Here is a 12,717-nt window from a genome sequence, read left to right as displayed (position 1 = left end):
TCATTTCCTCTCCGCTGACATCCCCAATATCATCATGGGTGACTTCAACATCCTCATTGACACTTCTCTCTCAGCTGTCACTAAATGTCTATCTCTCACTTCCTCCTTCGGCTTTACTCAATGGTCTTCGGCAGCCTCACAAAGATGGCCACACACTGGTCCTCATCTTCACCCACCTCTGCTCCCTATCTAACCTCTCTAACTCACTTCTACCTCTTTCTGACCACAGCCTACACACATTCTCTTCCTTTTTCTCTCCATGTCCTCAATCCCCACCCCACTAACTTGTACACCCTCACAGAAACATCTTGGTCGACAATCACTCTCTGAATCCCTTCTCCCTCTTACAGACATACATTCCCTAAACAATTTGGATGCCGCTGCCGCTTTATATAACACCACAATAGCTGCAGCTCTTGTATCAGTCGCCCCTTTCACACAAACCAAAGCTTGAAAAATCAACAGACAACCCTGGCACAACAGCCTGGCCAAAGAACTGTGGAGGCTTCCAGGGTTGTTGAGCGGAGATGGAGAAGATCACACTCCAACAAGCACTTCATCACATTCAAACAGTCTTTCACTACTTTTAAGGCCACACTTGCCACAGCAAAACAGACCTACTTCTCATCTCTCATATCCTCCATGTCTCACAGCCTTAAACAGCTATTCAACACCTTCAATTCTCTCATCCATCCCCTAGCACCTCCTCCCTTTCCACTTATCTCAGCTGAAGACTTTGAAGAATGAGGTAAACAGAAGATTGATAACATCAGAGAAAGCTTTAGCATACAACCCCCACAACCCCTCTTCCTAACAACTCAGCCCTTCTCCTCCAAAACCAGCTTCTCCACCATTACAGAAAACCAACTGTCTGCTGTACTCTCCAGATCACATGTCACCACCTTTGCACTTGACCTGATCCCACCCCACTTCATCCAAAACCACACCACAGTCTTCATCCCAACCCTAACCCATCTCTTCAACCTATCACTAACTGGTGTTTTCCCCTCATGCTTAAAACATGCCTCAATCACACCCATCCTCAAAAAGCATTTGCTTGACCCATCCTCTGTATCTAGCTATTTCCCCATATCACTTCTCCCATATGCCTCTAAACTACTGGAACAGCATGTCCATTTCAAACTGTACTCCCACCTCTCTTCCTGCTCCCTCTTTGACCGCTTACAATCTGGCTTCTGACCTCATCACTCCACTGAAACTTCCCTAACTAAAGTCACCAATGACCTACTGACTGCCAAAGCCAAGCGACACTAATCTGTCCTCCTCCTCCTGTACCTGTCCTCTGCCTTTGACAAAATGAACCGCTCCCTATTACTACAGACCCTCCCATCTGTTGGCATCACGGACTTGGCCCTATCTTGGATTGCACCATACATAACAGACCAGACACTCCGTGTCTCCCACTCACACACCACCTCCTCACCTCACCCCCTATCAGTCGGAGTCCTGCAAGGTTCAGTCCTAGAGCTCCTGCCTCTTCCCCATTTACACCTTTGGCCTGGGTCAGCTCAAAGAATCTCACGGCTTGCAGTATCACCTCTGTGGTGATGACACAAAGATTTAACTCTCTACCAGATATCATCTCCCTACCTTCCAAAATCCCTATTCCCTCTCCCCTATTTCATCCTTCTTCTCCACTAGATTTCTAAAACTAAATATGAACAAAACAGAATTCATCATCTTTTTCCCATCTCACTTCACTCCCTCAACAGACCTATCCATTAAAGTAAATGGCTGCTCACTCTCCCCAGTCCCACAAGCTCTCTGCCTTGGGGTAATCATTGACTCTGTTCTCTCCTTCAAACCATTTATCCAAGCCCTTTCCACTTCCTGCCAACTTCAACTCAAAAATATTTCCCGATTCCTTACATTTCTCAACCTAGATTCCACCAAAACTGTAGTGCATGCCCTCATCATCTTCCACCTTGACTACTGCAACCTCCTGCTCTATGGCCTCCCGTCTAACACTCTCACACCCCTCCAATCTATCCTAAACTCTGCTGCCTGACTAATCCACCTGTTCCCCCCACTATTCCCAGTCTTCTCCTCTCTGTCAATCCCTTCACTGGCTCCCCATTACCCAGAGACTTCAGTTCAAAACCCTAACCATGGTATATAAAGCCATTCAACACCTGTCTCCTCCATACATCTGTGACCTCATCTCCCGGTACTTACCTGTGCACTACCTCCGATCCTCACAAGGTATCCTTTTCTACTCCCTTCTTTTCTCCTCTTCCCACAATCGCATAAAAGATTTCTCCCCTGCATCCTCCCTACTCTGGATCTCTCTACCCCAACATATCAGACTCTCACCTACCTTGGAAACCTTCAAGAGGAACCTTAAGACCTACCTCTTCTGACAAGCCTACAACCTGCAGTAACCACCGATCCACCAAACCGCTGCACAACCAGCTCTTCTCTCCCCTATTGTATCCTCACCCATCCCTTGTAGATTGTGAGTCCTCGTGGGCAGGGTCCTCTCTCCTCCTGTACCAGATGTGACTTGTAATACTTAAGATTATTGTACTTGCTTCTTACTATGTATACACCTTTTCACATGTAATGCGCCATGGAATAAATGGCGCTATAATAAAAAATACTGTATTTTGTAGATTATAAGATGCACCAGAATATTAGACGCACCCCAACTTTTGAGGCGAAAAATAGGAAAAAAAACCTTTTGTTAATAAAATGGTGGTGCCTCTAATAATCCATGCATCTTATTACTTACCGGTGGATGGTGGCTGCGGTGAAGCGGGGTCTCAGAGTCGCAGCAGGAGGAGGCAAAAGTGGCGCTTTGCTGCAGGCTGGGATAAGGGTTGTGTGCCTTTGCGGGTGAAAATGGCTGCAGTGCTGTGGCCCAGAGCTACCCCGCACATCTATTATTGTGATGTGGTGGCCTCTGGGAAAATAGCCACTGGGGGAGGCGCATGCTCAGATTGAGATCAATAGAACACCCCTCATTCCAGCCTGCAGCCTGCAGAAATCTGCCACTCTTGCCTCCTCCAGCAGCGACCCTTGGACCCTGCTCCACCGCGGCTGGTAAGGTATATCTGCATTATAAAATGCACCCCCATTTCACCAAAATTTGGGTCAAAAAAGTGCATATTATAATGTGAATAATATGGTAGTAATAATAATAATGGATGTTTGTATACATGACTGAAACAGTAAAGATAAGCAAAGCTCAAAAGGTTCAGATTATAAAACTTTATGACGAACCGTCCTGGAAGTCTGTATGCCCTCACCCCGGCCATCACTGTCTTGAATTCCTGAGGTGAAAGGAAGGGGATAGTGACCAAAAGCATTCAGCAATGTCAGACTTATTTTTTCTCCAAAATGGGGGCAGGAGGTAGCACCCTAGGCAAGTGCCTACCCTGCCTATTTCTCGTGCCAGACCTGATAATAACACATATAAAAGACTTATACTTCCACAGCATGATCACATATTAGCAGTGTATTCAATGGTGTCTCAATAGTACCACCATAAATGTCATTTACAAAAAAATTGCAAAAAGCACTTTACTAAGGCTGGTTTCACATTTGCGTTTTTTTGCGCTGGAAAAAAACGCATACGTGCGCATGCGTTTTTTCCCCTATATTTAACATGGGTGCGCATACCTGCGCGCTGGTAAGCGCATGTATGCGATTTTCATGCGCTGCGTTTTTTTGGGGTGTGCGTTGGTATTTTCCAGATGCAGCATGTTGCATTTTTTGGCCCTGGAAAAAAGCGCATGCGCACGTATGCGCACGTTTTGCGCTAAAAATGGCCATTATAGCCTATGGATGCGCATACGTGCGCACTGGCATGCGCAGGTATGCGTTTTTTTAGCGCTGCGTTTTTTTGGTAGTGTCCACTTGTTGTCCTAGTTATAATCTTCTAAAGTCAAAAAAAAAAAGTCTATATAAAGGAGGTGCCTGCCAAAACTCTGCCACTACTACACTGACAGATTGAAGAGCAGACAGTCAACCAAGAACCCATTATATCAGCGAAGAATGTGAGTATATTACATTATATGCCTGTCCTTTTAAATTATGTATGTACTAATGATTTTTATTATTTTTACATGCAGTATGTCTTCAGAATCAGAGTATTCCCCATCGCGGCAGGAATTGGCGCAAGCAGACCGTGAGGTGATTATTTTCGTGCATCTGGTAAGTACAGTATATCTGCTGCTTCTCCAAATCTCTTACGTTTTTTTCAACTTTTTTAAGACATCGTCATCATCATCTTCTGCGGACGGGACTAGTGAGGGCGAAGAGCAGGAGCAGCGAAGCCAAGTCCCGGTGGTGATACGGAATGTAAGTATCAAATGATTTGTAATGTTCTTTATTTTTTATCTTCTATTTTTACTCTTTTTTATGTTTCTTTTTTTGTAACTTTTTATTCAATTTAAATTTGATTATTCTAATGAATGTGTTTTGTCTAGGTTCCACAACGGGATGAAGACGTCTACCTGGATAATGAGCAGCTCATCAGCCTGGTCCAGGAGCGTTCGCCGTTGTGGGACAGCCGTGACCGGCTGCACAAGGACATTGTGGTGACCCGGCGGCTATGGAATGAGGTGGCCGCAGCGTTGATGGATGGCTGGGACAGCGCCACAGCATCCTCCAAAAAGGCGTTTAGTGAGTATTTCCCTGCTCTGTATTGTGCCGCAGTGACTGTTGTCCTTGACGGCACTGTTGGGTTTCGTGCTAGGCATATTCTAGCAGGAAACCCAACAGTGTAATCGGGGTCTACAGTGACTGCTTTGAGTATTGTATTGCTACATTGTGCCGCAGTGACTGTTGTCCTTGACGGCACTGTTGGGTTTCGTGCTAGGTGTATTCTAGCAGGAAACCCAACAGTGTCATCGGGGTCTACAGTGACTGCTTTGAGTATTGTATTGCTACATTGTGCCGCAGTGACTGTTGGCCTTGACGGCACTGTTGGGTTTCGTGCTAGGTGTATTCTAGCAGGAAACCCAACAGTGTCATCGGGGTCTACAGTGACTGCTTTGAGTATTGTATTGCTACATTGTGCCGCAGTGACTGTTGTCCTTGACGGCACTGTTGGGTTTCGTGCTAGGTGTATTCTAGCAGGAAAACCAACAGTGTCATCGGGGTCTACAGTGACTGCTTTGAGTATTGTATTGCTACATTGTGCCGCAGTGACTGTTGGCCTTGACGGCACTGTTGGGTTTCGTGCTAGGTGTATTCTAGCAGGAAACCCAACAGTGTCATCGGGGTCTACAGTGACTGCTTTGAGTATTGTATTGCTACATTGTGCCGCAGTGACTGTTGTCCTTGACGGCACTGTTGGGTTTCGTGCTAGGCGTATTCTAGCAGGAAACCCAACAGTGTAATCGGGGTCTACAGTGACTGCTTTGAGTATTGTATTGCTACATTGTGCCGCAGTGACTGTTGTCCTTGACGGCACTGTTGGGTTTCGTGCTAGGTGTATTCTAGCAGGAAACCCAACAGTGTCATCGGGGTCTACAGTGACTGCTTTGAGTATTGTATTGCTACATTGTGCCGCAGTGACTGTTGTCCTTGACGGCACTGTTTTTTTTTTATCAACAGTGGACAAAGTCCGAACACGTTGGCGTTCGATCAAGGACCGCTTCAACAGTGATGTTCGTGCTGAGGGCCAGGTTCGCAGTGGATCTGCGTCAAGGACCAGAACTAGATACCGTCACTATCACGCGTTGCAGTTCCTAAGACCGGTCCTTGCCACGAGATCGTAAGTATTATAAATTTTGGGTTTTTATTTTTATTAATCTGTGTTTTTCTAATCCACAGCTGATGCTTCTTGTAAAGGCATGGTAGTAATGATTTTCCTTTCTTCAACAGCACCTGGAGCAGCACCCTGCAACCTGGCCCTGGAGCGGTCCTTCCTCGGACGTCCTCTGACCCGTCCCAGCCATCCGACAGCCAGGAAGCACCTTGCAGGTCAACCACACACACAGCTGGTGACCAGGAAGCTGGGCCATCAGGTGTTCCCCTGTCCCAGGTCTCTGCCACTGGTTATGCGGGCACTACCCGCCAGCGGCAGAGGGCCTTGGACAGGAATGTCTTGCCCGAGTTTATGCATTTGAGCGAGACATTTAATTCCAGCCTCAAGTCACTGTCCGACAGAGTTGAAAGCGGTTTTGCACTCATGGAACGTGGTTTTAACCACTTTGAACACCGCTTCAATTCTGTAGAACAGCGCCTTGACCGTCTGGAGGCCGACCTCAACAGACCAGCACACCATTTTTTTAGTAAGATTGAAAAGGGCATGGCGGAACACCTTAGTCCTGATCAACAGCTGAATGTGCTGCAGGCCTGCAACAATGCTTTCTTGCAGGCTATGCAGCATAATCGGTACGGTCAGCAGTCAGTGGTGTCCTTTCCACCTGTGCCACCATTGACTCGCTTCACCTCACTACCGACTTGTGCTGCATACCACTGCACGGACACCTCTATTCAAAGCCAGGACACCCACCGTTACACCACCACAAGTCTGAGTGCAGCTGGTCACTTCACCGACACCACCATGGCAAGCGCTGCTCCTGTCTGGAGCACCACCGCCACTCCCATGCATGCGTGGAGCTCAGCCACCACTAGGCAAACATGGAACAGCCCTGCCGCTACAACAACATGTAGTAGCCCTGCCACCACCACTCTGCAAACCTGGACCATCACTGCCGCCACCAGTCCTCCTGCAAGGACGAGCACTGACAACGAAGAGCAGCAGCAGCAGCCACCTCAGCAGCAGCAGCCACCTCAGCAGCAGCCACCTCAGCAGCAGCAGCAGCCACCTCAGCAGCAGCAGCAACCACCTCAGCAGCAGCAACCACCTCAGCAGCAGCAGCCACCTCAGCAGCAGCCGCCACCTCAGCAGCAGCCGCCACCTCAGCAGCAGCCGCCACCTCAGCAGCAGCAGCCGCCACCTCAGCAGCAGCAGCAGCCACACCTGCAGACGGGGGACCTACACTCAATATTTGCCCCTAGTTCAAGGCGAAATCTTTCAAGGCGGGCATTCGGCCAAAGTCGGTCCAGGCACACAAGCCTACGGCGACATGCCATTACAACTAATGTACCTGAACAGATTTCCTCTCCTCCAAGTGTTCCTAGTTTAATTCCCTTAACTGGACTACCTTCCCCCACAAGTTTTGTTGCCCCTTCCCCTCAAACACCGTCTTCAACAGCAAGTGTTGCATATTCCCTGCACACCCCCAAATTGAAACCATCTGCCCCCAAACGCCGGAAAAAATAATTTTTTGGTTTATTTTTGTGATAAAAAATAAATTTACATTTGTGGTTCACCATTACTAAGTTTCATTAATGTTGTTTGCGCCGCTCACACACACTGATGGGTAAATACATGTTAAAAACCAACCCAAGGCCTAGTATAGTCATATGTGAAATAACATGGACTAGTATAGTCATACCAAGGCCTAGTGTAATAACTCGAGTTTTACCAACTTGGATCTGGTTTCATGAAAAACAAACTGTTGAAACTTGTCTTAAAAATAAGTTTCTTTCTAGTTTCACCAGTTTGTTTTTTGTGAAACAAGATGCTAGTTGTTAAAAATCGAGTTATTACAGTAGGCCTTGGTATGACTATACTAGGCCGTGGTATTTCACATATGACTATACTAGTAGGCCCAAGGCCTACTATACTCATATTTGAAATACCACGGCCTAGTATAGTCATTCCAAGGCCTAGTGTAATAACTCTAGTTTTACCAACTAGAATCTGGTTTCATGAAAAACAAACTGTTGAAACTTGTCTTAAAAATAAGTTTCTTTCTAGTTTCACCAGTTTGTTTTTTGTGAAACAAGATGCTAGTTGTTAAAAATCGAGTTATTACAGTAGGCCTTGGTATGACTATACTAGGCCGTGGTATTTCACATATTACTATACTACTAGCCCCAAGGCCTACTATACTCATATTTGAAATACCACGGCCTAGTGTAGTCATTACAAGGCCTAGTGTAATAACTCTATTTTTACCAACTAGAATCTGGTTTCATGAAAAGCAAACTGTTGGTTTCAAGTTTCACCCGTTTGTTTTTCGTGAAACAAGATCCTAGTTGGCAAAAATTGAGTATGCCTTGTTATGACTATACTAGGCCGTGGTATTTCACATATGACTATACTAGTAGGCCCAAGGCATACTATACTCATATTTGAAATACCACGGCCTAGTATAGTCATTCCAAGGCCTAGTGTAATAACTTGTAAGTTGGAATGGAGCAGATTACATTCATCCACTCAATGCTGACTTGTATTCCCCATGGACTTTCATTGGGGTTGGGTTTTGAGGGTTGTGTTTTGAGAAAATCACATACTTTGTTTTCAACTAGTTGCACAATTTTCTCTTGAAAAAGAATGGTTTCCTGATTCATGGCCTGCAGCTTTGCTCGTTCCAATATATTTCACGCAGACTAGCAATGCTGCATTTTAACTCATATGTGTATTTACCTGCCCAGGTGTGTGAACATCAAAAAATTCAGTTATACATGGGAAGTTTTTTATTAAATTGGAGTTTAAAAAATATAGTGCACTCAGTAATGGTATCAAATAAGGTTTTTTATTACCATAAACAAACAAAAACATTACACCATTTCATCTTGCCAGTGCACCCGTCCTACATCAGAAATAAAGTAGGCCGCAAATTGGTCCCTCATTTGGCCAACTTCAACGGATGACCTGAGAGTGTGCTGAGTGAATTCAGGCAATGGGTTAGGAGCATCATCGTCCAGTTCAAAGGTCGGGTGCTCTTTAGCCATCACAAAGTTATGTAGAACCACACAGGCCTTCACCACCTCATCGACTGTTTCAAGTTTAAGATTAATGGCCGTGCCCAGAATTCGCCATCTGGAAACAAGAATCCCAAAAGCACACTCGACAGTTCTTCTGGCCCTGGTCAGCCTGTAATTAAATATTTTTTTGGTGTGGTCCAAGTCCCGGCTGGAGTAGGGTTTCAGTAAGTTGCACATTTGAAAAGCCTCATCGCCAACCATTACAAAGGGCAGTGGCGGAGCTTCGGTGTGAGGAAGAGGCCGTGGCATAGGGAAATTAAATTGGTTGCCATACAACCTCCGGCCCATGTCTGAGTTTTTAAAAGCCTGTGAGTCATTACCACGGCCAAATGCTCCAATGTCCACTGCTACAAACATACATCCGGCATCCGCAATCGCAATGAGTACTATTGAACAGTACTTTTTGTAATTATAGTACTCAGATCCCGTTCTTTGGGGTTTGATGATCCGTATGTGTTTACCATCAACAGCTCCCAAACAGTTGGGAAAATTGCATACTGTCCAGAATTTGTCAGCAATTTCCATCCACTTTTCAGCGGTGGGCAGGGGCATAAATTCTGGGCAAAGAACATTCCAGAGAGCCCGGCAGGTGTCAGCAACAATTCCAGACAAGGTAGAGATTCCAATACGGTACTGGAAGTGTAGTGAAGATAGGGTTTCTCCAGTCGCCAGGAATCTGTGAACAGACAAAGAAGTAAAATTAATATTTATGTATATTATTTTAAAAAACTATAAAATAAAATATTAGTACATTCACGAAAACTAATTACCCAAGGTTTTGAATACTAAATTTAAAAAAAAACCATCAGACCGCACCCCTTGGTTTTTAAAACATACCGTAATGTCACCAGTAGCCGTTCCTCAGGAGGAATCGCACGACGGAGCTGTGTGTCCTGTCTCCGGATGGATTGTTGGACACGAGCAAGCAAATCCATGAAACTTTCGTGGGACATCCTGATATAATCTGTAAATTTCTCCGGGTTTGCCTGTAGCTCGCTGTAGAGGGTGTGGTATGCCCCACGGCTCTCCCGGAGTTCAACAATTGGATGTATCCACATACGCCGCCGTCTTCGCTGCCTCTCTCTCTTCCTTTGTTCATGGCAAGCAACTGCATACGCCTGAGCCATCGCGATGTCCAAATCCAAGTTGAAGTGAAAACTCTTCCAGCGCAGATCCATGGTCACGAGAAGAATCAAGCAAATGTGAAGAATACTGTAGACAGGGTCTATATATTAACATACCACACCCACAATGAAGTCCCATTGGTCTTGTGTGTTGTTGAATGGTTGTTTTTTCATTTTTGTGGGGTTTTTCCAAAATCTGTAAAAAAACGCAAACGCACAAAAAACGCATACAAACGCGCAAAAACGCTGCGTTTTTTTCCTGCATGCGCATAAAAATGCTTGAAAAAAACGCAGCGTTTGTATGCATTTGTATGCGTTTTTTTAATGCGTTTTTTTGCGGGAAAAACGCGCTGCAAAAAAAAGCAAGTGTGAAACTAGCCTTAGACCAATATTTACCACCACTGACCATAAGACACCCTTCACATGGCCTGGTGATTCCTGTACTGAAAAAAATAATACTAGTGAAATCCGTGGTCTGTGTGCCATCCGTATGTACATATGCGACATTCGTGTGAAATGCGTGTATCCATTTTCTGTCCATATGTCATACTGTATATATGTGGCATCCATGTTCCATTGGTGTGCCCGTGTGACACGTGTAGGCACTTGGGAAGCAGTACAGTTAGCTGTTCCCAGGTGTTGGGTGCTGAAGTCAGCTCTCATCATTGTCGTCTGATCAGCGCGATCAAGCAAAAATGATGGGAGTTCTATTCAGCACCCACTGTGTACATAGTGTATAAAATAAATATTTTAAAAAAATGGTGCTGGCTCATACATAATTTTTTGAAGCAGCAAAGGAAAAGCTGACTGCTAGGGGCTGATGGTAATATCATTGGAAAGGGGAGCAGTATCCATAAATGTTCCCAAGCTATTAATATCAACTCACAGCTGTTTGTTTAGCCTTTACTGGTTATTATAGGGGAGACCCTCATATAGGGCCAAAACTCAATGAAATTTGTCATGGTGTTAGTAATCACGTAATGAAGGTTACTGCAGTTCATCAGCCAGCTCACAGTGAATTGCACATGGGAACAGCTTACAGTGAGCGACCGGCGTTAACCTCTATGATGTTACTGCTTGTCACTGAAGCTGCATCCCAAGCTTATCTTAGTGTTTCCTGGATTCATGACTGAGCAGTTGCACCATGCCATTGCTCAGCCATATAATCCAGATGCAGCAGAGATGGATTACAGCATTGGACAAATGGATTATCATTGGACAGGTAAGGAATATTTTTTTTATTATTTTCATGTTTACCAATAAATGGGAAAATGAGGGTGGGGTGTGTTAATTTCAATTAAATGACTTTATTCTTGATGTGTCTTTTTTACAAATTAACTACGGGGTTATTAATGGGGGCATCCTATAAACACTACTCCATTACAATACTCTGGACTTGAAGTCAGTTGACAGCACATAGCTGACATCAACACCATCGTTATTACAACACTTGCCACCGCACCAGGCAAGTGGGAGGAGAGAGGCTAAGCACCAGATTTGGCACATCTTATTGAGGGCTGATGTTGGTAGCCTGCGAGGCAATATCCATGGTCCCTTCTCAGGTTATTAATATCAACCCATAGCTGAATGTTTACCCTTAGCTGGTTAAAATATATATTGGAACACTAGGTCATTTTTTCTGGGGTCCCCCATAAAATAACCACTAAGACTAAGCTTACAGCTGTGAGCTGTTATTAACACTCATATTTTCCCCTTTTCCAGACTAATGACAGTATCCCACAGCTGTGGGCTTTGCCTTTGCTGGTTATCAAAATTACATGGGAGCCCATGCCAATTTTTTATTTAATTCCAAATTTTGCACACAATGTACACAATCAGTGCTGAATACAACTCCCATCATTGTCACCTGATGGGGCTGAGCTCAGGGAGACCATGCAACAATGATCAGAGCTGTCTTCAGCACCCGACACCTGGGAACAGCGAGAACTGTACGGTCTTTTCCCAGGCACCAGTATGTGTCACAGGGATGACACACACAAGTCATTCATGTGCATGTGTGCCGCATTTTGTCCGTGCTGTGAAAAAAAAATGATGTCTATGTGTTTTTCACACAGACACATGGTCCATGTGAAAAACCTGACATGTTTGCACCACCATTGAATACAATGGATGTGCATATGTCTGTATTTGTGATCCTTAAAAACAAACACCATATGAACATAAAAAATGGACGTGTGAAGGAGGTCTTAATATAAAGAAAATACCTACACATAGAATGTGCAGGGCTCAGTAGAAAAGTCAAAAAAATATTATTTATTGAGATTAAAGACAATTTAAATAGCATACAATGTCAAACACAAGAGTAAGTAGATAGATGAACAGGAAAACTATCATAGGCCGGTTTCACATTAGCGCTTTTTAAGCGCACGCACGGCCGGGGGTAGCTCCGCCCCCGAGCCGGCTCTCTGCCCGGCGTGCCCGCCCCTTGCTTGTAGCGCCGCCTACTAGCGGACAGCGGCGCCTGCGATCGGCGCACCCTATCTTTAGCATAGGGTGCGCAGATCGTGCGCAGGCCGTGCGCTAGTTGCGCTTTGACCTGCGCTGCGCACTTTTGACGGTGCGCCGTGCGCGCCAAAATCCGAAAAGTTTGATTTTGGCGCGCACGGCGCACCGTCAAAAGTGCGCAGCGCAGGTCAAAGCGCAACTAGCGCACGGCCTGCGCACGATCTGCGCACCCTATGCTAAAGATAGGGTGCACCGATCGCAGGCGCCGCTGTCCGCTAGTAGGCGGCGCTACAAGCAAGGGGCGGGCACGCCG

The 12,717-nt window shown here is 45.5% G+C and overlaps 1 protein-coding gene across 1 annotated transcript; it reads left to right on the top strand.

The window, feature by feature from the left end:
* The first annotated feature begins 4,432 nt into the window (after positions 1 to 4,432).
* Positions 4,433 to 11,665, top strand: LOC141094417 (uncharacterized). Its single transcript, XM_073580202.1, has 4 exons — positions 4,433 to 4,647; positions 5,584 to 5,743; positions 5,854 to 7,196; positions 11,661 to 11,665. Exons 1-4 carry the CDS (start codon positions 4,602 to 4,604, stop codon positions 11,663 to 11,665), a joined length of 1,554 nt encoding a protein of 517 aa, XP_073436303.1. The 5' UTR covers positions 4,433 to 4,601.
* The last annotated feature ends 1,052 nt before the right edge of the window (positions 11,666 to 12,717 follow it).

Source organism: Dendrobates tinctorius, unplaced genomic scaffold, assembly GCF_039654945.1.
Source record: "Dendrobates tinctorius isolate UK_male_01 unplaced genomic scaffold, ASM3965494v1 ptg000064l, whole genome shotgun sequence".
Classification (NCBI taxonomy): domain Eukaryota; kingdom Metazoa; phylum Chordata; class Amphibia; order Anura; family Dendrobatidae; genus Dendrobates; species Dendrobates tinctorius.
The sequence above is the reverse complement of the archived record's forward strand: the minus strand, read 5'-3'. Positions and strand labels throughout refer to the sequence as shown.